General features: G+C 35.1%; 1 protein-coding gene across 1 annotated transcript; it reads right to left on the bottom strand.

The window, feature by feature from the left end:
• LOC111046109 (cell division cycle protein 20 homolog) lies at nt 1-27,476 on the bottom strand. The gene is given in 10 exon segments (XM_039433094.1): nt 1-1,973; nt 5,384-5,485; nt 10,453-10,769; nt 11,311-11,320; nt 14,389-14,832; nt 17,282-17,422; nt 19,560-19,663; nt 22,239-22,420; nt 25,822-25,944; nt 27,275-27,476. Coding segments are annotated over 9 exon segments (1,596 nt in total). The 5' UTR covers nt 25,926-25,944; nt 27,275-27,476; the 3' UTR covers nt 1-1,781.
• Nucleotides 27,477-27,844: the final 368 nt, after the last annotated feature.

The following is a 27,844-nucleotide window of genomic DNA, read 5'->3' as shown; positions in this document are numbered from 1 at the left end:
TTTTCTTGATGACATTCTTTATTGAAAATTTCAAATTACAAAGTAGATTTCCATACAATTCTTCATGCTTTACAAAAATTTCAGTAGCATAAATGTTTTCTATAATACAAGGCAATATCATTAATAGTCAATTGAGCATGTAAAAAGTCTTGTCATATAAAACACGAATATATACACATAGTATGACCTAATAGGAGCAACGCATTGAAAAGCACAGATTGCAAAATAGGGACGTCATCAAAAACTGAATAAAAATTCAATTGGTGACCATGCTGGTAAATTTGAGGGGTTGTTGGTCCAATTGTAAGGTCACTCATTCATTCTTATTCCTGTTAGATAATGAATCTAGACTATTTCATTATCATGTGGAACTGTAGATTTTAGTAAGACAAAACATTCCTATGCCAGAGAAGCATTGTGATGAAAAACATTTTTAAATTTGTGGATCAGTCTTCGGTATAAGAAGAACGTTCTTGTGATAAGTTTTTTCAAATATTTATCAATTTTATTTTTTTGGGTATTACGAAAACTATTCTTATAAATATACTGGCAGATTTGATAATTCTGATTAATTTCAGATCAAAAATTTATACCTGTGTTTTGTGCCAGAAGTGATGCCATAGTGAAAAATAAGCAATAAGAATAAATTTGAAAGGTAGTATAAGTTCCCAATAATAATATTTATCTTATATAATTTTTGTGATCACTGCTCTTCTGACCCATTTTGACATTTTTTCAATATATTTTTTCTGATAGATCAAGATTACACAGTATGTCAACATTATTTCCCCTCAATATTAGCACAATCTGAACACGACTTTTACACACATATAAACTTAAAAACTAGGATCGTCTTCAAAGCTCGAAGAAAACAAACAGGTCACAAATTTCAACACCTGATTAATATGACAAACTACACAACATAGATATACGTGAGAACGTTAGGACTTATTTCTCGGCTTCTTCCAAGTTCGTGGTCACAATTCTTAATTTGTCAATATTTTGCAACTCAACAATTTTACTCCGCTTATTTTAAAAAGGTCACGTCTTGTCCCAGTTTCTAAGATACTTATTAAATCTAATAGAAAATTAGATCTACATAGAATCGGAAGTTTTAATGGTCCATTAGATTAAACAAGAGTCCTAGAAATCGAGGCTTAATATAGTTTCAATGAACACTTTATTAAATCTAATGAACCACTCAACCTATGAATTTAATAAAGATCCAATTGGATTTAATAAGTGTCATGTTAACCAGGCCTTGGTCACAAATTATAATGATTCAGTCAGTTTTGAAAATTTGTAAATTTTCTTGTTGAAAAACGATAAAACTTCCCCCCTCCTCCCATCCACACAAAGCTAAGTTCATTCAGCTAGCAAATTTCGCTGTTATCAATAGCAATGGTGCGCAAAGCAGGAGTATTTTAATGAACACTTATTAAATCTAATGAACCATCAAACCTATAAATTTAATGGTTCATTAGATTCAATAACTGAGTGGTTTTAACCAGGCCTTAGTCACAAATTAATATAATTCAGTCAAAGTTTTGAAAATTTGTGAATTTTCTTGTTACGATAAACCCCCCCCCCCTCATCAAAACGATCCTGTCTCCCTCACTCCATCACGAAGAAAAGTTCATTCAGCAAGCAAATTTTGCCGTTATTACTAGCTATGGCGCAAAGCAGGAGTAGTCTTAAAATGCAGTGACACTATTTTTGGTTGTTGATTAGTTTAGTCTTATGATGATAAGTTAATTTGGTTTGTCGTTGTTGGGTGGAGATTATCGAATTCCCTGCTTGAAGATGCTGGTGACACTCTTCATTTCCTTGACCTCCTTCTTCTTGGCGGGGTCGGGCGCAAAGCACTTCCACAGTCTGAGTGTCTCATCCGCGCCGGCCGAGATCACCGTGCTGCCGTCAGGGGACATGGCTAGGTGTAGCACTCGCGCAGTGTGTCCTGTCAGCTCTGTCACCTGCAAATTCAAATTTTATTCAATCCAATTCACAATATTTACAAATTATAAGAAAAAATAACACACATCATCATTATTTTCAAAGTCAATTATTAGTAAAAGTGAAAATTATTAGAAGTGTAAATTTAAAGTATTATGCTCACTATAACCTTAGTGTCTGGTTTCCCAATGTTTCCCATAAGGGAACTTAAGGGAACTTTGAGCTATGCCTATCACTACCTCCGTAAACTGTTTACAGAGGTAGCGGCTATATACGGCGAGGTGGAACTACCCTTGGGTCTCCCCACCATTGAAAGTCATACGCTAATAATAATAATAAAATTATTAGTAGCCTACACTATTTGCACAATTACATAGCTACATTCGCATTGTTGTATAAATTAGAATTGGAACATTTGTGGCCTTGTTCCTGTGTTACTTTTCTACAAATAGTGTAATTCTGAATAATTGAATGTCTAAATATAAAAATATATGAACAAACAGATTTATTATTTGTACAGACCTGAATGAAAAACAAGTGCTAAATAGTGTTTTTGGTTTCTTGATCTACAATTTCTACAATATTTCATATAAGTTTCTACTTTTTAAGATTCTATAATATAGATTTCATTTATTTTAGAAGTACCTATAAAAACCTTTTTTTCGTTTTACTTGAAAATCTTTGTTCTTGTAGTGCAATTCAATGATGTGACAGTGACACATAACCTAGCTACACTTGGACTATTGTATACATAAGAAATGAAACCGTTTTGGGCTTGAGCCAGTGGTACTTTTCTGCAAATTGTCTAATTATTTAAATTTTCTGCAAAATTGTCAAAATTCCCCATGGATAACATCAATGCTCCCATTCAATCAATGATGACTGTTTAACGCTGTGCAAAGGCTAAAAATAAACTTTCTACTGGTGATATTTTTCAAAGTTTTTCGATTTGTATACTATCAAGCTATCAAAATGAAAAAGTTTTCTCAGGAAAACATTTTTTTTAGATCATTACTTTTTGAGATATGAGCGCCTAAAGTTTAAATTTTTGGGACAGAACATTTCAAGTTCGGTAAGAAATAAATCCATGAGATTTAGAGAATAGATTCTCCATGGTATTGTTGATCTAGTAAAACAAAACTTCTCTGAAAATATCAAGTTTTGAGAAAGTTATTCAATTTACAAAAAATGAACGAAAATAACTCAACAAAAAGTTATTTTTAGTAAATTGAATAACTTTCTTAAAAATTGATATTTTCAGAGAAGTTTTGTTTTACTAGATCAACAATACCATGAAGAATCTATTCTCTAAATCTCATGGATTTATCTCTTACCGAACTTGAAATGTTCTGTCCCAAAAATTTAAACTTTAGGCGCTCATATCTCAAAAAGTTATGATGGGGAAAAAATGTTTTCCTGAGAAAACTTTTTCATTTTGATAGCTTGATATACAAATCAAAAAACTTTGTTAAATATAACCAATAGAAAGTTTATTTTTAGCCTTTGCACAGCCTTAAAATGAATCTCACTATATAATCATTGGTTATTGAAGATTCGCTACCAAGAATGCAATTTTATCAATATTGTTTTTTTTTTTAACAAAATGATTGTGACAAAACTGGAAACCAAATTTCAAGTACAGTACATACAACCCCATCTCTGGTCATTATTCAGAACAATACACGGCGGCCATTTTGAATTTATAAGGCGCTGGCTTTCAAACAATACAGTTTATAAATAGTTTATTGAATAAAGCAAACAAATACGATATTTAGAAAAAACAGGCATTACCCAACATCTCTTATGTTTCTCAATTTGGTCTAAATTTTCTAAATTAATGAATAGCAGTGAAATGAAGACTGCTCGGCTGCAGCACGAAATATTTTTTCTCATATTGTAGCAATTATGATTTATTTATACTTGGTGAAGTTTTTTTATTGTTATTTCTACCTATGTTTATCATTAATTTTTTACTTTCCTTGCCCTATTACTATAGGTAAGGAAAGTATTGCTTTCCGAAAAAATTAAGGTACCACAGTTTCCAAATTTCTATACGTTTCAAGGTCCCCTGAGTCCAAGTGGTTTTTGGGTATTGGTCTGTATGTATGTATGTGTGTGTGTGTGTGTGTGTGGTGTGTGTGTGTGTGTGGTGTGTGTGTGTGTGTGTGTGTGTGTGTGTGTGTGTGTGTGTGTGTGTGTGTGTGCGTCTGTGTACACGATATCTCATCTCCCAATTAACGGAATGATTGAAATTTGGAACTTAAGGTCCTTACAGTATAAGGATCCAACACGAACAATTGCGATTCAAGATGGCGGCTAAAATCGCGAAAATGTTGTCAAAAACAGGGGTTTTCGCGATTTTCTCGAAAACGGCTCCAACGATTTTGATCAAATTTATACCTAAAAAAGTCATTGATAACCTCTATCAACTGCCGCAAGTCCCATATCTGTAAAAATTCCAAGAGCTCCACCCCATCTATGCAAAGTTTGATTTTAGATTCCCAATTATCAGGCTTCAGATACAATTTAAACAAAAAATTTCAAATGGAAAAGATTGAGCATAAAAATCTCTACAATTAATGTTCAGTGACATTTTCACCTTAAATTGAAAATAAGCTCAGAGTTCGATAAAATAAGATTATTAAATTGCAAACTGTTGGCAACTGTTGATTCTATTAAATCATTCACTATGAAGAGATAGTAGACTTCGTGTGTCTGCAGCGTTATTGTCCTGTCACCAGCTGGCTTAGATCTTTGGATAGTAGACTTGAGATGCGCGGGAACACTAGTGTCAGGTGATCAATTTTCATAACGGCAAGGAAAGTTGTGTGAGTGCGCACCAGATTTTTTATAATATCATTATTATTTAATTTCTTTATATAGATGAACCCCACACGGATCATCTCGGGGCTCATTATATTTGTTTGATATTACTTGTATTGTACATTGAAAATGTAAAGTGTGTCTTTTACTCAATAAATTCAATTTAAAATTTAGTATATTTAGTTTCATAAATTGTCCAAATGTTTGGACAAAGTCCAAATTCATACTCACATCATCTATAGTTATATTCATTCTCCTTGATAATTGCTTATCGAAACAAAGATATCAATTAAAAATTTGGATAGGTTGATAGAATACCGTACCCAAAAAATTACAATACACAAAATATTGTAAAACTACTCAAATTTTGAGCTTACAATTAACACTTTCACAATAAAAGCCTACTTGACCTGATATGTAGATATATATTGCATGATTTTAAAAGTACAGTAATTGGTGCTTTAATATGGGTCTGTCACTGCTTTAATATGGGTCTGTATTGGTGCTACGGGTCAGTCACGTAGCAACAATTGCAACATTTTCTATTAATTCTATAAAGTTTTGATTTAGTGGGCTTGAAATGCCTGTGATTTGAGAAGATACTAACCTTCGATAAGGATGGATACTTCCAGATGATGAGCTGATTCTTTGCAAAGCCATGACTGGAAACCAGCTCTTTGTAGTTCGTGGACCACAGTATCGAACAAACCTGAAAATATAAATTCGAATACGCATCTTAAAAAAAACTATTGCTGAACAATTACTGTTTTAATTTCATCCCTTCCCATCCCATCCCAGTCAGTGTTTGTGATGAGAAATGTCTTAAAGCTCAAACATTCTGTAATTAAAATATATATTGAAAAAATAATAATATTCGTATGGCTTTTATTGGTGGAGAGTCCCTGACGGAAGTTCTACCTCGCCTCAATATATCATTAAAGCCGTCAATGGGCCTTACGACTGTCATACTTTAGCCGGGACCGACAATTTAACGTGCCCATCCGATAACACTGGAGTGACCTGTTCAAAAACTGTTGGCTGTGAGCGGGTTTGAACCGGGATCTCTAGGTTGCTATGCAAGATCTCTATGCACTAGACCACGGATCACTCTGTGTATACGTGTATAATTTAATAATGAAATTATTTACAATTGAAATATAGATTAAATTATTTACATTAGTATAGGGTGATTACTGGGAAACGCATGTTTTTGACTTGCGTAGTATACAAGGAATGTCGATTTGCGGCGGCGGGAAGTTGTAGTGCTGTGGAGGGGGAAGCGTGCAGTTTCAGTTGTAGCCGAGATGTGGAACCTTGAGCATCGTACGTTCGTCATGCGACGGTTTTACGCAAATGGTGAACTCAGTTACTCAGACTCAGCGAGACTTTTGTGCACATGTTAACGTTGCACGGCATGGTGCTATCCCTGATCGTAACACGATATTGCGTTGGATACATAATGTTAACACAACTGGATCTTTGCTTAAGAGGAAACCTCCTGGACCTGCCAGGACAGTTAGTACCCCTAAGGCTGTTGAAAGGGTGCGCCTTGCAACAGTTCAGAGTCCTAGCCGCTCAATCCGGAAGCGGGCATCTGCACTCGGACTTCGCCCATCAACAGTGAGAAAGATTTGGGTCACAGATCTTAAATTCCATCCTTTCAAGCTGGCAGTATGTCATCAATTGAGTCAAGCAGATAAGAGACAGCGTGTCAATTTTGTAACAGAATGAGTGAAATTTTGGAAGAAAATGACAATGCAGTTATCCTTATGAGTGATGAAGCGCATTTCCACTTGGACGGAGCAGTAAATAAACAGAATTTATGATTTTGGTGTGCAGACAATCCTCAAATACTGGCAGAGAGACCTCATCATAGCTTAGGTGTGACTGTGTGGTGTGCAGTTTGTGAAAAGGGGGTCATTGGTCCTTATTTTTTTGAAGACAACGATGGCAGAACAGTCACAGTGAATGCACAACGGTACCTGGATATGTTGGAAGAATATTTCTTGCCAGAACTGCGCCGTCAACATATGGAGATACGTAATGTATGGTTGCAACAAGACGGGGCAACAGCACATACGGCTCGCATTAGTATGGAATTCCTTGGGCGAACATTCCCTACAAGAGTGATCTCGCGTTTTGGTGATGTCACTTGGCCTTCTCGCTCACCGGATCTAACAATTCCAGATTTCTTTCTGTGGGGATTTTTGAAAGCTAGAGTGTACATTAACAAACCACGAACAATACAGGAACTTAAAAAAGCTATTAGCCAGGAAATCAACGGCATTCCTAGAGACATGTTAGCAAAATCCGTAGCAAGTTTTAAAGAACGCCTTCAACAATGTATCCAAGCAGCAGGCCACCACCTTAGAGATGTAATTTTCAAATAATAAATTATAAGTAATTTTATTTTGAAATTTCATATTTTGTACACTGTATTTTCACTCTGATTTGCAACAGTTCTCGTTATTTGAAAAACATGCGTTTCCCAGTAATCACCCTGTATTTACACTCTAATCATAGAATGCTGGAATAAAGACAGGATTGATGGAATATTTTAGTATCATTCATAATAACTTCATAGCTCATGACTTTTCTCATTTCTAGGCATAGACGACTTGAAAAGTCTTTCGCAAAAAACTTGAAAACGATTAGTTGTAAACTTGAAGAGTAACATGTGGAACTCCTTATGAGGAGGAGAGACCTCTCTTCTCCTTAGTGACTAACTAAGGTGACAGGATGCAGACTACAGACCCGGATCCACAACTTAATCCCTGGACAGATTACACAGCATCAATACGCTACCATGCATAGCAATAACATGCGATCACCCAGCTGAGTTGTATCCAGCTATTTGAGTTAACCAGCCTGCATACCGTAATTTTTACTTTCCTTGCCCTATTACTATAGGTGAGGAAAAAAATTAAGGTACCCCAATTTCCAAATTTCTATACGTTTCAAGGTCCCCTGAGTCCAAAAAAGTGGTTTTTGGGTATTGGTCTGTATGTGTGTGTGTGTGTGTGTGTGTGTGTGTGTGTGTGTGTGTGTGTGTGTGTGTGTGTGTGTGTGGTGTGTGTGTGTGTGGTGTGCGTGTGAAGGATAAGGATCCGACACGAACAATTTTGATCAAATGCGATTCAAGATGGCGGAATAATTATTCGCTGCCAAGAGTCTGGAGACAGTGGATCGCGTGCATGAGATGGCCTAATGCCTTCACCGGCCGCGGCTCACATCTTGATGCATCACTGTCAAACTGGAACGTAGAGTGCTTTAATAAAATTATTGTAGAGTGATTTACTTGGATTTGAGTAGGTAGGCACTAAAATGGCGAAAATGTTGTCAAAAACAGGGTTTTTCGCGATTTTCTCGAAAACGACTCCAACGATTTTGATCAAATTCATATTTTGAATAGTCATTGATAAGCTTTATCAACTGCCACAAGTCCAATATCTGTTAAAAATTCCAAGAGCTCCACCCCATCTATGCAAAGTTTGATTTTAGATTCCCAATTATCAGGCTTCACATACAATTTAAACAAAAAATTTCAAGTGGAAAAGATTGAGCATAAAAATCTCTACAATTAATGTTCAGTAACATTTTCACCTTAAATTGAAAATAAGCTCGATGTTCGATAAAATAAGATTATTAAATTGCAAACTGTTAGTTGGCAACTGTTGATTCTATTACATCATTCACTATGAAGAGATAGCAGACTTCGTGTGTCTGCAACGTTATTGTCCTGTCACCAGCTGGCTTAGATCTTTGAATAGTAGACTTGAGATTCGCGGGAACACTAGTGTCAGGTGATCAATTTTCATAACTGCAAGGAAAGTTGTGTGAGTGCGCCACACCAGATTTTATAATATTATGGATACAGCAACCAGACATGCGCAATCGGCTTCCTTCTACCTCGGCTCGCCTCTACACCGAACAGCTAGGGATCTTTTCATGAGTCCAATACTGTATGTTAGGCTGACCACTAACAGTTAAACAACATGCATGATACAAATTATAGCATACATTGTTGTGTCATCACAGCGAAAGGTTTCAAGCTAAATTTTGTGAAGTTAGGTTTTTGTATCTACGATTTTTGTTGTTCATTTTTCTTCGCTGTTCTATTTGCAGTCTAATTATTATTCCATCATGATAATTTATAATTTTTTAGTCGTTTATTATTTATTGTTATTGGTTGTTTATTTTATGCTAGAAGCCTCTCGCTGATGATAAACGTTCATAATGAAAATGAGTATGTGCAAGATAAACCACTACCTCCATAAACAAAGCCATAGTGCATTCTGGTGACGTCAGCACAGGTGGGGTTCCTACACCAATAAAAACACTAGCTGATATAGATCAGCTGAAATCAACAAATTTGTATTGGTGTAGGAGCCCTACCTGTGCTGACGTCATAGGAATGCACTATGGCTTTGTTTACAGAGGTAGTGGATAAACCGTTAGTGGCCAGCCTTAGGTGATGTCATGATACGGTGAGTATGGACAGATAAACGGCTCAAATTTCCACTTGTTTCAGTTTCTAACTAAATGGCCAAAATAGGCACTTTAGTGAGGTCCACGTCATAATGGCAGTGTTTGATTAGCAATGGTATTGGTATCCTTGTCTATCATTCAACAGAGCGGATAGCGCTATCTCTTTCTCGCTTTGCTCTGTTGCCAGATCGTCTTTTAACAATGTAGAATTGATAATTAATTAACAAGGTATTTCATCTCAGTTATGAAAATTCATTATGAAGTTATTGAAAAATATAATTTCTTGCTCAATAAAATATAATTATTTAAAACGGAAATTAACAGTTAATATTAAGTCGTGTCCACACTGAACAAATGTTCGACAAATATGTTTGGGCAAATTTTATTATATTTGACAAACAATGTTTGCCTGTGGGCCAGTGTGGACGCATCATCAAACAAAATATTTGTAAGTGGGGAGAACAGGTTTTGTTTTACAGCTGTCAGCACTGAAAATGTTTGGAAAACAGTAATTTTTTGTTTGACAAACAATGATTGTCCAAACTTTTTAAAATGTTTGTCCCTGATCTCTTCAACAAACATGTTTGCCGAATATGAATGACGAACATTTGTTCAGTGTGGACACGGCTTTACATCAATAAAACTGTATCAGCTACCGTCTATAGAAGGCATTGACAAGACAGAGGATCGGCAACGTTTTTCTCCTTCTTTCTTCACTGCCATTATATTTACATCTACATTTATTACATTCCTTAATCACAACATCAAATTAATGATTGGGAGAGAATCAACAGGATAAACCCAAAACTGTTCCTCTCCCTAATTTTGATAAAAATAGTCCAAATGAGGTTATGAAAACACTCTTATAAAGATCACAAAAATTTACAGTCTAAATATACATTATACTAAAAATTTTGTATCTCGGTTGATCAGAAAGATGAAACAAATTATTATTACACTTGAAAAATATTAATATTAATTATTAAATGCATTAATAAATTGAAAAATATTTTAAAAACTTGATAAATTTGAAGCCAGAAAAATCACAAAAACATTCACTATCAGCATATGATCGTACAATGTTTGATTATAACGTGGACCTCACTATAGATGAGCTGATATCGTGAAGAACTGAGGGCCGAAAAAATCATTCGCCCAGAACGTATGCATAGTATGGTATAGACGGACCTGTGACATTGTGTCGACGGAGTTGAGACAGACGCCGGTGTTGCAGTTCCAGAAGCGAATGTGTCGGTCGGCCGTGCCACCGCCGCTGGCCAGCAGACTCGAGTGCCACGGACACCAGGCCAGCGCCTTGACGGCCGCCTGGTGGGCACTCAGCGAGTAGAGAGGCTGGCCCCCATTGGCCACCAGCTGCCCCGCCGATGCCGACCACACGTTCAACAGGTTGTCGTTGCCTCCGCTCGCCAGGTAGCGGCCGTCCGGCGACCATTTCAGGCCGCACACCTGCAAACAAACATTACACAACAGTGATTATAACGTGACTAGTTGCTCATGAACTGTTGTATTGATTGAATAAAAATACTAAGAAATTGTCAAAAACTACAGATTCATTGATAGTTAGAAAGATCGGTTTTGGTTGTTACAACATTGTCAATCTCTGATAAACCATCAGTTTAATGATAATCTTTGAAAACCATAAGATTATCAGAGATTGACAATGGTGTAACAACCGAAACCGGTCTTTCTAACTATCAATAAATCTGTGGTTTTTGACAATTTCTTAGATTTTTATTTAATATGAATAATTACCACAATATCAACTTCTCAACTACACAAAAAGTGTTTTATTGATATTTGATCACATCGCAACTTGTATTATACAGAGTTGGTTAAATAAAAGGTAATTAGTGACCCTACTGGGTTGGAGAACTCGCTCATTTACTGTTGTATTGATCTTTGAAATTCGCAACTTGTATTAGGTTTTACAGAGTTAGTGAAATGGAAACAGCTTAATACTACTTTCACAAGGATAATTTGACAGTAGGATTCATTGGGATCCTATTCGAATTAATAAAAAACTACTTTTCTGTCGCTTCAAAATGTCTGTCCGCTATCTTGGGATCCGCCCGCCATTTTGAATCCAACTTCATTTTTTAAAATGGGAAGGTTGTCATATGATACAGAATTTCAAGAGTAAGTGAATGGCGGAAACCGCACATAGAAGACTCAACCCGTTTCAATGTTATTCACATTCAAAGATACTAATAAATAACGCAACAAAACAATGAAAAATGAGAACATTAAAAATCTAAAAGATCCTTTTTTTCAAAGTTAAGTTAGTTATATATCTGAGTAGATGTTAGTTACTATAAGTGTCAAATTACACTTAAAAAAGTGTAATTTGATAGTTCTTAGGTTTTCAATGTACTCATTTATCTCATTTTTGTACGATTTATTAGTATCTCAGAATATGAATAACTTAGTAAATATTTGAGATTACGATTTGCGATATTCGCCATTAATTTTCTCTTGAAATTCTGTATTTAAATCATGTCACATTAGACCACCTTCCCTTTTAAAAAGAGTTGGATTCAGGAGTTTTTCCGTGATTCCTGGTGACCTCAAATAACTTGTGTCCGAGTATGGTGTCCTAGTGTAATACGAGTTCAACTGTTTAACAATATTGCTGTATAATTATTATTATTTCAAATATCCAATGGAAGCGATATAAATAGAACCATAGAGAAACAATAGCATAAGTTGATATCCCATGGTATAGGGCGTTTATGTCGCAACTTTTACTGTTAACTCAAGCCGATAGTTTACGTAGTTCTTTCCCGTGAAGCTGTGAGACGCTGGTAGTGTGTTAATGGGAAGGATATTTTATATCCTTCTAAAAGAATCGACAATTATTTGTTGAAACACCGCCGATTTATGAAGTTACATCACATTATTATATTATGGTTATTCTAATTGCATTTTACTTTTGATAAACCGAACACAATTCTTTAAAATGATTGGGGAAGTACTAACAGGCACAGCCCAAAACTGTTTCTTTCCCGAATTTTGATTTATACACTTTAAATAGTCCAGAAAGTAGATTATGTTCCATACACTTGAATTCAGGTTCAACATTATTGAAAACAAAAAAAATATATAATTTAGATTATATACAAACCAAATTGAATAACAAAATAACACTCACTAATCACTTTAGTGAGGATTATCATGTCATATCAACAAATCAGATTATGTTGATCAAATCGATTAAATTGTCTAGCTAGATTACACAGCTGGAAATAATTCTGTCTCTCTCCCACACAGACATACGCATCTTCTGTTATCGAGAGGATTATCCTTGGAGGAAGGAAGGTGTGGAGGAACAGTTAGGAAAGGGAAGTGTAGATCAGAGTCGGCCATCTTGGCATACACAGAACATTGATTTTGTCATGCAAGTGAAACCGCCTATTTAGCTGATTGATATCAGCTAAACAGATATCATTCTAACAGCTGGTTTGATTGGAAGATTTTTTTGAATACTCTTCATAGTTCAGTTTCAGCCATTTATAAACATGCATTTGAAAATCAATTAATAGTGAATTACATATAAATTTATCAATTATTAATTATAAAATAGAATTGAATGACGTTTTTATTTGTTGATGTGGTGAAGTTTGGACAGTAATGTCCACTCTACCACGATAATAATAACACTTTATTTATTAATTTATTAGAGCAAATAACACTATAGTCGGAAAATAAAACAGGCTATTAACCAAAACTTCTTCAATTTCCTAATTTTGTCTTAAATTGTCTAATTTGCAAATTGAATCACATATTGTGACACAACTGAGAGAAAAAAGGTGGGGAAAAGACTTCAAGTAATCGGAAGGTTGTAGTATCAAACCCCAGTGCCACATCAATTTGCCAGCCGGTGTGGTAGAGTGGTATGAGGCTTGCAACTTCCACCTGGTCTTGAATTCGAGTCCCGCCCAGGTCATGGATATCAAGGAGCCCGGATCACCTCAACATCGTATAACATTACCCAAGCACAAGCAAAAAGCTCATCAACTTGGACTGAATCTAATCTTATCGACGTTATCATTCTCCTTGAGGCGTCATTTTATTATAGTTCAACATTACGTGCCGCAGTTGACCCTTGTGATGTCATCCTTATGATATAGGTGGTGAAATAAAAATGATTTGAAATGAAATGACAGTTGATGTTACATCTACGTTTGGTAAGAGGTGGATGTAACCCTATATATACTATATTACATACTATGTATACCATGTATACCATGATACTACATATTTGGGCTAGTTTTACAGTAAAATATGTAGCAACAGAGATCTTGTCAGAGAAAAAATCTGGTACGAAAATCAATTTCACGCATTTGAGTGATCGACTATCGAAACAATCCTAATCCTAAATGTCTGTAACAAATCTATAATTCGAATTTAATTTTATTTATTTAGCGTATGACAGATACACGGTAGGCTACATATAAAGCATGAAATGCTTACATATACACTGTATATTTCCAATCTCTTGAGATGTTGTGTAGTTTTTGGTCAGGAGAACATAAGTGTCTGACCGCCATCATTTGCAAGTCCATTTAGCGTTAACCAATGTGCACCATGGAGGCGAACTAGCGTTACTCATACTGTATTTGAGTTATGAAAACTGATTGCTGGAACTATTTTGAGGTTAAAGAAGGTTGAAACTGAATCTTTCAATTTCAATTTAATTTCATGTTAACCTAATTAATTTCAATTTGGAAGTAACAAACAAAACATAATAACAACTAACAAGCTGAACACAAACATAACCTCAAATAAAAATTATAACCACGAATTCATTCCTTCAACTTCGACTAGATAGAGAAATATTCGTCTAGAAGACCTTCGACTAGATATGATGACGATATTTGATCATATTATATTACAGAATAAAGGAAAGTCACTGCACTGTCCGTTTGAGTTATGGATTAAAAAAATACTTGGTGCACAGGTAGGGCTCCTACACCAATCAAAATTCGTTGATTTCAGCTGATATATATCAGCTAGTTTTTATTGGTGTTGGAGCCCTACCTGTGCTGACATCACACGAATGCACTACGGCTTTGTTTACGGAGGTAGTGGTAAGTGCCCCTTTACACAGTCATTATGTAGTGAGAGTTCGGAAAGTGCCTGTGCATCAAGTATTTAATTGAAAAATATTTTATTTGAAGAAAGTGAGATGTAGCGTACCTGAACAGGGCCGAGACTGGTGCCGACAGCAAGCACACTGCCCTCCTGCACCCAGCTGACCGAGCTGACATAGTCGGCACCGCCGCCGTCCAGATCCATGAGGTGGTCGATGGTGCCCGAGTCGGCGTTCCACAGGTAGACGCTGACGCCCAGTGCGACGGCCAGCACGTTGGCCGGACTCCAGTCGATCAGGTTGAGGTAGTAGTCGTCGACCAACTCGGGTGCGTCCAGGATGCGGTCGGGCGCCTGTGAGATGTAGCGCGACGTCCCCAAGCCACCCCCAGCGCCTCCTTTCGAGCCGGTGCCCGCCTTCGACTGGCTGTACACCACCTTCATTGAGTTCGTGTGCCCCTACAACGAAAATAACTTGAAATTATTCATTTGCCAAAAACAGAATAGGCCTACATAAAAGCTTTGAAAAAATAATATATATAAAGAGTGGGTGAAAAGCCTGAGAACAGCTTTATATCTCATACAAAAATGTGATTTCAAGGTGGTTGTCAATTGTCATTGGGGATCCTTCTCAAATTGAAAATACTACTTTACTATGAATTTAAAAATCTGGTCCGTCATTTTGAATGCAACTTCATTCTTTTTAAATTATTATTATTAAATGGGGCTTTGCTGACACTGCTGTATGTGAATGTGGCGCTGAGACACAGACAATCAATCATTTAATGTTAGAATGTCCAATTTTTAAATTTAATGGAAACCTTGACGAGGTGCATCAAGCAACACCAAATTTCATCCAATGGCTTGACGCACTGATTTTAAATGTGTGACTTTTACTTTGTAAATAAAATGATGTGATGTACTCGATCTCATACGATATAATAATTCTTTTAAATAGGAAGGTGGGTTATGCGATACATGATTTCGATATGGAATTTCCAGACAAAATGTATGGCGAAAACCGCTTATTGATATCTTAAACTGTTTGGAAGAAATCCACATTATTAATCAATAGCATGCAAATCAGAAATGAAATAAGTGGTATTGATTAAATGTGAATATCTACCAAAACGGTTTGAGATATCGATGTGCGGTTTTCGCCATCCATTTTGTCTTGAATTCCATATCGAAATCATGTATCGCATGATCACCTTCCTATTTAAAAAATAAAGTTGCATGCAAAATGGCGGATCTAAGATGGCGGACCATATTTTTAAAGTCATAGTAAAGTTGATATTTCCAATTTGAGAAGGATCCCCAATGACAATTGACAACCACCTTGAAATCACATTTTTGTATGAGATATAAAGCCGTTCTCAGACTTTTCATCCACTTTGTATATATGCTACTGCACTAAAGCACATACATAAAAATACAGGAACTGCTAATTTATTTATTTTATTGGGGATAATGTCTGTACCCAATTGCAAAACAGAAAAAAAGATAAAAGGAGTGAAAGAAGAAAAAGTTGGAAGAAGAGAAACAAGAGGACAGAGATGAAAAAAATACTAGCAAGCACACTAGAAAACAACTTAAAATTCTCACAACCACTAACAGTAGATAACAGTCCGTAAAAAGAACCTCTAAAATAATGTAACGTAAAGAATGACATTTTGGATGTTTTACTATGGTCTGTCCAAACCTTGCAGCATTGTTCTTATGGAGTACAGTGTTGCCAGATTTCACAGAAGCCAGAGAGCCTGTGAGCTAACTGTGTAAGTAAAAGATTGGAAAAGAGAGCGAAGGTAGGTCATTTTGATGGATTCAGCATAGAAAACGGCAACAGTGTGCTCCAGTTCTTTCAAGAAATACCATTGGTCATAGAGTCCCTTGCTTCAAACTAAAAGTCATCTAACACTGCCGTCAAAGCATAGCTTGAAATACGTAGGCCTATTTGAAAGACATAACCGACATATCTCCTAATGTTGATCTACGTTACGGAAGTTTGAAATGAGAAGATTGATTAAAATTAGGAGATACGACGACCACGTATTTCAAGCTACGCTACGACGGTGTTAAGGCTGAGCAAAGGATAAAAATAAACTTTCTACTTGTGATATTTCTCTAAGTTTTTCGATTTGTATATCATGAAGCTATCAAAATTGAAAAGTTTTTTCAGGAAAACATTTTTTTTCGATCATTACTTTTTGAGATATGAGCGCCTGAAGTTTGAATTTTTGGGACAGAACATTTCAAATTCGGTAAGATATAAATCCATGAGATTTAGAAGATAGATTCTTCAGGGTATTGATGATCTAGTAAAACAAAAATTTTCTGAAAATATCAACTTTTAAGATAGTTATTCAATTTACCAAAAATAAATTTTAGTTGAGTTATTTTTGGTAAATTGAATAACTATCTTAAAAATTGATATTTTCAGAAAATTTTTGTTTTACTAGATCAACAATACCATGAAGAATCTATCCTATAAATCTCATGGATTTAGCTCTTACCGAATTTGAAATGTTCTGTCCCAAAAATTTAAACTTTAGGCGCTCATATTTCAAAAAGTAATGATAAGAAAAAATGTTTTCCTGAGAAAACTTTTTCATTTTGATAGCTTGATGATATATACAAATCGAAAAACTTTGAAAAATATCACGAGTAGAAAGTTTATTTTTAGCCTTTGCTCAGCCTTAAATAGCCTTGACGTTTGCACGGACTGTAGCATTTTTACGTTGTATGTAACATGAGAAAGTTTAGTATTTTTACTAATTATATAACATCTTTATTCAATCATCAAAGTGAGGCAGTTGAACTACCTCGCATGAAGGATTCGATGGACTTTTTTACAATATGATTGAGAAAAGATATCAACATGATTAATAATGTGAAGTTGATTACTTACATCAGGAGGAGCTGGAGCTTTTTTCTGAAAGGCTAGCACACGCGCGTTCTCGATGTCCTGACCACAGAGGTTCTCCATCATGTTGCGTTGCATGTCCTTCTGTGTTGGACTCATGTTCGCATCCACTGGCTCATCCAGCATCTGTTCCAAATCAAAAAATTATAACATATGATTAAAATAATAATAATAATATAATAATTATAATATAATATATTTATATAAATATATAAATTTATTTTATATTAATATATAATATATTGATTTAATATAATAATCATATAATAATAATTATAGGCTAATATTTATAATATTATAAATTATAATTATAACATATTATAAAATATGTTACTTTAAATTTTGTTGTGCTACAAAAGCACATGGGAGAGTTGGTCGAGACCTCACTATTATAATTATTACACAATACCCCAACACGTATTTTCTATGCTACGTTTTAAAACCACATCTATGATACGTTAATGATAACCTTAACAATGATAGTTATCAATGAAACCGCATCATATTATATAACATACAATATTAATACCAATATTCTGACTTTATTTAGATAGGATTCACAGGAGAGAAAAAAGCAAAGCTCATCTTCAACAGAACAAATACATAGAAAGAAGAGTGAATCATTCATTCAGAATTTTTTCTTTGATATAATAGTATAGATTCCTTTGATACTCCATTATCAAGATGAAGATTATAAACACCACACTGGTCAACAAAGTTATTAGACCATTAATATAATTATTTTCAGCATTCAAATGATTGGAATGATGAAAAACTAGTTTAATAGGTAATCATTATAATATTTAAAATAATTATGGCCTAATAATAATTATTATTATTGAAATTTGTTCAGTTCTCTCTTAGTTTTTTCAAATTATATCAATAATACAGATTTGATATATTAAAGAAATAATTAAACTTAAAGTTCGAGGCCCCTCTACCAGGATTTACATTTTCTACCAGAATTTACATTTTCAACCATGAAATGATACTACATTTATATCATACTAGCCGACAGGCTCGCTTCTCTCGCCATATCCGTCTACCCCCGACTGGGTCGTCCAAAGATGAGATCAGCGGGCTCGCTTCGCTCGCCTGCATTTTTCGTTTGAGCATGCTTCATTCCATCAGAAAGTCAAAATACTGAGAAAAACGTTGGAAAAACGCTGATTTTGGGCGTATCTTTGATGAAATATCTAAGTCACCTCATCACAAAATTTTCAGAGCCTAGCTAAACCTCTGTACCAAATTTGAAAATTTTCTGTCAATTACTTGATGAAATAACTGAGAAAACGCAAAAAAAAAAAAAACACTAATTTTGGGTGTATCTTTGGCGTTATTTCAAACTCCTTCTAACACATTATTACACCCCAGCTGAGCTTCTGTAGTAAATTTAAACATTTTCTGTTCAATTGTTCTCGATAAAACTGAGAAAGCGCAAAAAAAAAACGCTGGAAAACGCAGATTTTGGGCGTATCTTTGGCGTTATTTCAAATTCCTTCTAACACAACATTATTACTCCCTAGCTTAGCTTCTGTACTAAATTTGAACAATTTCTGTTCATTTGTTCTCGATAAATCTGAGAAAAGGCAAAAAACGCTAATTATGGGCGTATCTTTGACGTTATTGCAAATTCATTCTAATTCAACATTATTACACCCTAGCTGATCTTCTGTACTAAATTTGAACAATTTCTGTTCATTTGTTCTCGATAAATCTGAGAAAAAGCAAAAAAACGCTGGAAAAACGCTAATTTTGGGCGTATCTTTGACATATTTCATCTTTGGGCGTATTTTTTAAATTCCTTCTAACACAACATTATTACACCCTAGCTGAGCTTCTGTACGGTACTAAATTTTAACATTTTCTGTTCATTTGTTCTCGATAAAGCTGAGAAAACGCTGGAAAAACGCAGATTTTGGGCGTATCTTTGGATTTTTTTTTCAAATCCGTTCTTAGTGCGCCTCTAAAGGGCCAACTGAACATACCTACAAAATTTGGTCATGTAGATTTTTAGTTCTGCGAGTGAGTGAGTGAGTGCCATTTCGCTTTTATATAAATATAGATGAGACTAATTTACTAATACCAACATTCTGATGTTTCCAAAATGTAATATTTTACGAGATACTTCACTTTACAATACTTAACGAAACTGAAAGAACATGATCTACGGTTCAGGGTGAAATTCTGTATAGCCTACATGATACAATTTAGTAATTTGGCGGAAAACTGATTAATTTCGAAAAAAGAACAGCACACTCACCCTGAAATGGCCGAGATCGAAGTTGGTAGCATTGCGGTCGGGAATGAAGCGATCTCCGCCGCCCGGGGTCCTTCCTTTAGCCGGAGTCGTCAGATTCAGCACACCTGCAACGTGCAATATCACTCTTCCAGCCAAAAATAAATCGCATGCAAACTAAGCTAACCGTTCAAGCTACATACACATAAATTTAGAATAACATGCTGAGAAGTGGACAAATATACATAAGTTTAATAAACATGAATTAAGTGGCAGAATTATTATTATATAGTGTACTAAGGAACGTGCCAATCTAGAAATAAAATATAATACAACTCTGGATCATATCAGTGATCCATCAAAATAAGTTTTTTAATAATTTCAGGTTAATAAGTTTATTTATTTATAAGGTTAGCAAAAATACAAGAATCGGAAAAGAAAAAACAGGCTATTGCCTAAAACTTCTTCAATTTCCTAATTTAGTTTTAAATTGTCCAAATATTATAGGTTATGTCCATTCAAATTTCTACACCAAATCACAATCTAAAATATAAATTAGAATAAAACAAACAATTTTAAATTTGGATGGATTAATAATAAAAGTTTCTTAAAAACATGAAACAAACTATAAATTCACAAAATAAAGAATAAAAACACTTAAATTTTGAGCTCGAAAATATCACATAAATAATAGCCTATTCATTCAAAATGAGAAAATATAATTAAGTTTAAGGCAAAACATCATATTATAGCTTCGCAGGGACACGTATCCTGGTGGAGAAACTATATTAAATCTTGAAAGAGAATAATGTACATATAGGTACAGGATGTAATAAAAGTTTATGGAAAACTTAAACAGCACCTTTCCTAGATCCATACATAGAACAGACTATCAGGAACGATCTCAGATCATCAACAGTCGAAACATTGTGAAACAACTATTTTGGTTGTATTTGAGCTACTGAATTAGTGGTTAACAAAGCATGCACAATGCTACACTAGAGAGTAGGTTTAATGAAAAATACTAATTGAACGGCAGTAGTTTGCGAGGTGACGAACGATTTTTTTCTTCACGCAGGCACAATTTCAATCTATTACTTTAATCAGTTTGTTTTGAGGGATATGCTCTTCCTCGAATTGAGGTGTATGGAATCATTCTCTGACAATATGTCAGTAACAAATGTGAGCTGCACGCTAGTAAATCATTTTTCGCCACACTGCACAGAAAGCAGCTGTTTTCCAGTCCCTACGTAGATCTGAAAGACATTGTTTGCAGACGACTCTCGTCTGACGTCAGAACAAGTTTCTTTCCGGCTAAGGCCGGAAAGGGTACTCTTTCCAGCCGCTTTTTGATTTTTTTTTAAATGTGTTTGGACAACTGTGCCATATGGTGCATTGTGTTCAGGAGGGTGAGATCGGAAATTTCCACCCCACTTTGAGTACCCTACGACGACTGGCTCTTGAGATATGCGACATCAAAGTTTCCCCCCCCCTCATAAAACATTCTTATTCAATTTATTATTCTTATATAGCTGATGCCAGAAAGTTAGGCGGCTTCGTGAGTCACATGGTGTACCTACTCACAGCTGATGCAATGCATCTATCTATTGCCAAGCTAGATGACAACTCTACTTGACAACATCAGCTGTTGGAACGCACAAGAGACCCACGAAACCGCCTAACTTTTTGGCGTCAGCTATACCTGTAGTGTGACTAAAAATATCGTACGCGACTCTCTCAGAAAGGTGTTTACGGTATTCGGATAACAAACTGTCCTCATACCGTAAACACTAACTTTCTGTGCTAGTAGCGTAATACACTATTTCGCTGCTGAGAGTGAATCCCAATTTACCATAGTTTGTGGGCTGGTCAAGTGGTCATCGGGATTCAATTACCAATGATACAGTTAATAAGCCTAATATGAATCGATTGGTGGTGAAATTATCTAATTTCCAACTCCAATCTCAACCAGGAAATACTTAATCGACAGACAAAAGATACATGCACTCCCTGTTTCAGAGCTGATACGATAATATTGTTAGTAAACTTGTTGAAAATTCAAGTCATATTTGATTCCGCAAAGTATACTCTGAAATATTGTACTCAGTGAAGACATACATATTCAACCTCAGACTGAAGCATATTCAAATGTTACAGGCTACCTGGCACTAATAATTTTTCAATATGAAAACTTCAGGCAATATACTTTGCTCGTAACTCAAGTTGTTATTAGAAATCTGAATTTTGAATAAATTCTACACCCCCCGTATAACATCCTCCCGTCCTGTACTCATGCCCTGTTACAGGAGTATTACATACCCTAGGACCAGAATATCAGGATTTTATGGCTCTCGTTTACTCAATTGAGACCTTCAGGGTGATCTTTAATCCTCGGATAATGATGTAAGTCGAAGGTACCAATTGCCTATTGTGTTCAAGAACATAATTGTTCAACTTGACTTTACATGGTACCAGTACAAAACATCAAACTTCGGATAAAAAAGCAAAGCCTTCAAACTGTGCAGGTGTGTAGAGAAGATAAGCACTTGCTTTATCAAAGTAGATGAATTCTTGATCCATATGCGATGAATGTTGAAATTCACGAATGGTAAAAACACTTTCAATGTCAGTCACCAAGCACGTTTCTTCAGCATAATACTTCATCAAAAACTCTCCTTTAGAAAGAATATTTAAATTACTGACCTGGTGACTTCTTTGGAGTTTTTGATGGTGTCTTGGAGGGAGTTTTGGATGGGGTTTTCTTCAAAATGCCCCCAGCCCCCTCTCCACCCATCTTGCCATTATTTCTGCTTGGAGATTTGGAGGTCACATTCATCGAGAAAGATCTAGGCTTCAGCGAATTATTCAAGCTTATGTTGATACTGCTGAAAGTTTGAGAACATCAATCATTAGTATTGAATATTTTATTCATGAACTGCAAGAGCTACAGAATAGACAATATTCAAGATTAAACTACGAAACAAAGAAGTGGCATGTCTCTATGATATATAAAATTTCATACTGAGAATTCCAAGTTTTGAGAGCTGCATATATTGATAATTGATAGACTGAACAATAAAAGTGTGAAGTGATATCAATAAAAATACATAGAACTATACATAGAACTACCCTCAAACTGAAAAATCCATCATTGTCCACTCAACAAATCTAGAAAACTTTTCAATTTTAAATACTTGGGATACTACATCTACATCTCAGATTGAAGACAAATTATCAAAGCACACAATCTATAATAATAATAAACTACACTGTGAAAAATCATCTAAAAGAGCTGTAGAGAAACTATGAAAGGATAAATTAGAGAAACTGAATTTCATTACACAGTACTGGCAAAACTTCTTGTACTAAGTTTTCAAACCATAAATTTGTAGACAAAATTTCATGGTTGTCCAGGGAATGATGAAGATTGCTATTCGATATTTCCTCTTCTATTTTATTCTTTTTTTCAATTCTAGTCGTTTATTCTATATTCAAAAAGCAGTTGCACTCTGGAAGCCGTGGTTCAGATTTCCCAAACTTATTTGTCAACTAAATATTAAAAATGATAATATTGAATGGAATTAAATTTGTATGTAATGGTAGTGGATTTTATTAGAACCCAAATGATTCAGAATGACAAAATGAGGCTTATGGATACGTTAAATGTTAAGGAATCTAGTAATAACAAGAGTCGAGTATGAGGAAGTTTTGTGATACACTGAGAGATGAGAATGAGGATTTATTAGCGTATAATTTTAATATAGAATCGATAGTATAATTTATAATTAATTTTTGCTTGATGAAGGTTGGGTTAGGTTAGGTCATACGTTTGTAACTTGTGCATGGGAAATGAGATGAGATGATTACACGATCACAGAGAGTCATGCTCTCCGTAGGATTCGAACCCACGACCATTCCGACTTGAGTTTATCAAAGGTTGATGGGCAAAGTTAATTTCCCACATTGCTTTGTGTTCTTTTGAAGCCTAGAAAACATTCAAGTAGGTAGCCAGCAGGCATGGTAAAGCTGGCTATCACCTTGGTTGACTTCTACTGCGGGTTGGTGCCAGTCACTACCTCCATTAACAAAACCATAGTGGATGACAGGTGGTTGATGGTAACGTCAGCACAGGTAATGAGGTAGGTCTCCTACACTAAAATACTAGCTGATATAGATCATAAAAATAATAGCTGATATAGATCATAAAAACACTAGCTGATATAAATCATCTGAAATCAACAATTTTTTATTGGTGTAGTAGCCCTACCTGTGCTCATGTCACCATCAACCACCTGTCATGCACTATAGCTTTGTTTATGGAGGTAGTGGTTGGTGCCAGTCCATTTAGTGGACCTTAAAGTCACCCTTATAAGTCTACCGTTTGGTGAACGGAAATGGATCGGTTACGTTGCCATGAAAAGAGCCAGTAACAGGAGGTCCGGGATTTTAAAACCGAATATCGATGGGGCTTGATGCGCGAGTAGTGCACCAATCTGGTGAACCAGTCTCGTCGTCGTCATTCAATCGCTCACTTCGATCCCCTAAGTACTAGTGGAACGACTACTATCAAATCATCCTATCTCGACTGCATGGAGTGTTCCTGTCTCCAATGGTGAGCACTCTTTCATATCAGGATAGTTTACACTACGTCTGGATTTGACGTCATCGTTCAATGAATACTAATCTATCGAGATGCATATTGATTATCGATGTATCGATTTATTCTTGGTATTATTGTAATTAATTGTTCAGATTCATTTGATTGCATTTGACCATTTTTAACTCAAGGAAAAGGTACTTCAGTCCTGATTTAGAACTAAACTTTCAAAGACAAAAACTACGAAATTATTTAGCAAAGTTAACCTCAAATTTTACATCTCTGCCTCTGCTCCAAGCTAGTACTGTAACTGTCGACTACATCTCGATATCGATGAACATGTCGGCCTATTTTGTTTAAATTTAAATGCAAGAGAATAACTCACATATTTTGTAAAAAAAATATGGAAGTGTAAGGTTTGACAAACACAGAAAAGTTGGTTCAATTGAAGCTGAATTGAATTGATGACGTCAAATCCAGACTTATTGTAAACTATCCTGATATGAAAAAGTGCTCACCGTCTCCAATACCCAGGAGTGTTCCTGTTTCTACTACCAGGATTATTCCTGTTTCTACTGCCAGGAGTGTTCCTGTCTCCAATGCCAGGAGTGTTCCTGTCTCGACTGCCAGGAAGAAGTGTGACGGCGGTTCATGGGTCAAGAGCTTGGCCAAGAGTAGGTAGGCTTCACCGGGCTAAAGTTGTGAGTTAACAGTAACAGTTTCCAGGACAGAAACTGTTCCACACTCCGGGGCCTCATGATCACCTGGTTGAGTAGACAAAGACAGGAATTCCTTGATGTTCTGCACCTCCGGAACTGGTTGTGTTAGCGGGAAAGCGGGATCATAAGTCTCAAGTCAGTACCTACTTTAAAAACGTTTAAAACTATTAATATTGATAGATAAATTTGAACCTACTTTTGGTGCGCCTGGTTGTGTGTTCGAATCCCCCCCCCCAAGGATATCATCACATTTCATTAACCATGAACAGGCCAAGGCTTATATAGGCTTCATAAAAAAATCCCTCCTTGGAAGAGCACATTACACATTGATGTAGGCTATGTAGGTTATTTTAGTATAAAATTAAAGCAATTGAATATTATTTTATAAAACATCAGAGAAATTTATAAATGAAGGAGTGTATAGTGACTTGGCTACTTCAGGTCTAATTTTAAGGTCGCAACTGGCAATTTTCATGGCATCTGACATGAATTAACTACTGTTTTTAGGTAGCCAGGAACAACGAATTAACGTGTCCATCCGAAACACGTAGAAGCCCGAGTAAGAGATCTTAATCGGCTGTGGATATAACCTGGGGCCTCAGAATTTCAAAGCCAGCGTTCAATCCTCTCTACCACGACCAAATCCAGTGAAATGATTTCGAAGTGAAACAGGTAACCTAATAAGTTGCAGTATTAGAAACTGAAAATCTATGATAAATTAAGAAAGTATCCTATACTTCTCGTAGTTATGAGGCGAATGATCAGATATGCATCAACTTTGATGAAGCTACTCTATTATTAGAAAATTAGAACTTTAATAAAGATGTGTTGTTAAATTTCTTCCAAGTTATTGGTACCGTATGATTCATGAATAATTAATATGCTGCAAAAATATTCTACATCAAACCAATCTAAAACCTATAAACTCGTTAACTTTTAAACTAACTTAGACTATCTAATAGAATAGTACCTTGAACTAGAATCCAAGCCCTTTTTCTGCCATCGCGGAATCGGGCCTTTGGTAGGCTCGTCCATTTTTAAAGCAGAATTCAAATCGAAATGAAACTGAGACATTTTAGATTATTTTAGACACCTGTAATACACAAGTTTATATTTTTTAAAATGCATTAATTTCTATATAAGTATAACATGATCAAATGTATAGTTTCAGAGATAACTACTGAAATTTTAGTCATTTCAACCTACTACACAACTGTAATTAGGACACTGTGTATGTGTGATTTCACAGTACCTAATGATAATATCGGTATTATAGGAATTACATAGCCTATATTTATAGGTACCCACATAATTTTCATGATTCAAGTTGTTTCATTTAGTTGGGTAGCTACATGCTTGAGAAATCTTTTAGAAAAGTACTGTAGGCAAAGTCATCCCAAAATACAAGTACCTATATTAATCTAAAAAGCTAAAACCAAAACTAAACCAGCCACTTATAATGTTTCTTAGCCAGTAACAAACCAGTTTATAGCTTATTCTGTACAGAATTTGATCTGAGGCCCAGTTGCCCCAAAACCGGTTAAATTTTAACCGTGATTAATTACACAAGAACCAATCACAGAAAGCGTTTTTGAAAAGACAGGTCCTCTGATTGGTTCTCCTGGAATTGATCACAATTAAAATTTAACTGGCTTTTGTGCAACCGGCACTAGGTGTATAAAATATTATTTTGGGCACTGGTAATATATTTACAATTACCTACATATATATTTACTATTAAGGTAGGCCTGCATTATATTAGGTTTATTTCATTAATCTACTATGAGGATAGATAGATATAAGTAGCTTAAAAAGAATTACAAAAGGTACCGTAGTCTACCGTATTGCAACTAAAAGGACTATAGCCTAGTCTAAATAGAGGAGACTCTAAAAACATAGTTGTTAGAGCTAACTCAACAAGATTGGTAAAAATACTTGATTAAAATAAAACTGAGTATTGTAATATAGGCAGCCTAATAAATTAATACAATAACTTCAATATATAATTTTATTGGTTTTAATAAGTACCTACATTTTGGAATACAATCTAATTTTTGTATATCACGCTACACAAAATAGATTGTCATCCATAATTTATACAAACGTGAGAAGCAAACTATTCATTTCAAAAACGTTCAACCAAAAACTGAAGCTGGCTGAGCACAACTTTTTAAATTATAAACATTATTATACTGGTAAAAGTTGAGATAAAACTTGTTGTAGCATAAGTAGACTACATAATAACACAAATGCTGTAAGGAATTTCATTGAACAAATAAAATATTAGGGAAAATATAAAGAAGTGTTCATAAAAGTAACAAGCAAGTGCATGTACAAAAGCAGGAATAGATATGAGGATTTGAATTTAGCAGGCATGAAATATTTACAGCAAGTTAAAAAATAGAAGAGTAGCCTATTCTTACCTGCTTGCGTCCTTTTGTAACAAAATTAAAAACAATATGAAAGTTTAAAAGAAGAACTTCTATGCAGAAAGTTGAAAACTGCATGAGATAACACAAAATACCTTCAATTCTTCAAATATTAACAGTTTTGTTTCTTTCAGTAACGGCTTCAAGCTCAGTGTAGATGTAGAATGAAAAACAAAAATGGAAGTTTGAGTCGGAGTCGAAGTTTCAGAATTCAAAACATGTGAGTTGACGGTTAAATGTTTGTAGTATTGCGCATGCGTCCGAATAGGCCAATCGCCATCGATCTCAGATCGTCATTTTTCAGTTCAAACTCTTGGCGGTTTGCAAGGATATTATTTAAAATTTTGGATAATACGGAATAATATTATTGAGAAGAGAAATATAATTTGGCGATAATATTTTATTGCAAATCTATGTAGTCGTTTATCATTATTCCTCAGCCTCATTTGATTGAAAAGAAATTGAATAAGAGGAATTTGCACAGACAAAAATTAAGAGTATGCAGTTACCGTAGTAGGTACAAAAAAACTTCCCCTCATAACTCCAAAAGCATACTATATATTT

The sequence above is a fragment of the Nilaparvata lugens genome, chromosome 7 (assembly GCF_014356525.2).
Source record: "Nilaparvata lugens isolate BPH chromosome 7, ASM1435652v1, whole genome shotgun sequence".
Taxonomy (NCBI): domain Eukaryota; kingdom Metazoa; phylum Arthropoda; class Insecta; order Hemiptera; family Delphacidae; genus Nilaparvata; species Nilaparvata lugens.
The sequence above is the reverse complement of the archived record's forward strand: the minus strand, read 5'-3'. Positions and strand labels throughout refer to the sequence as shown.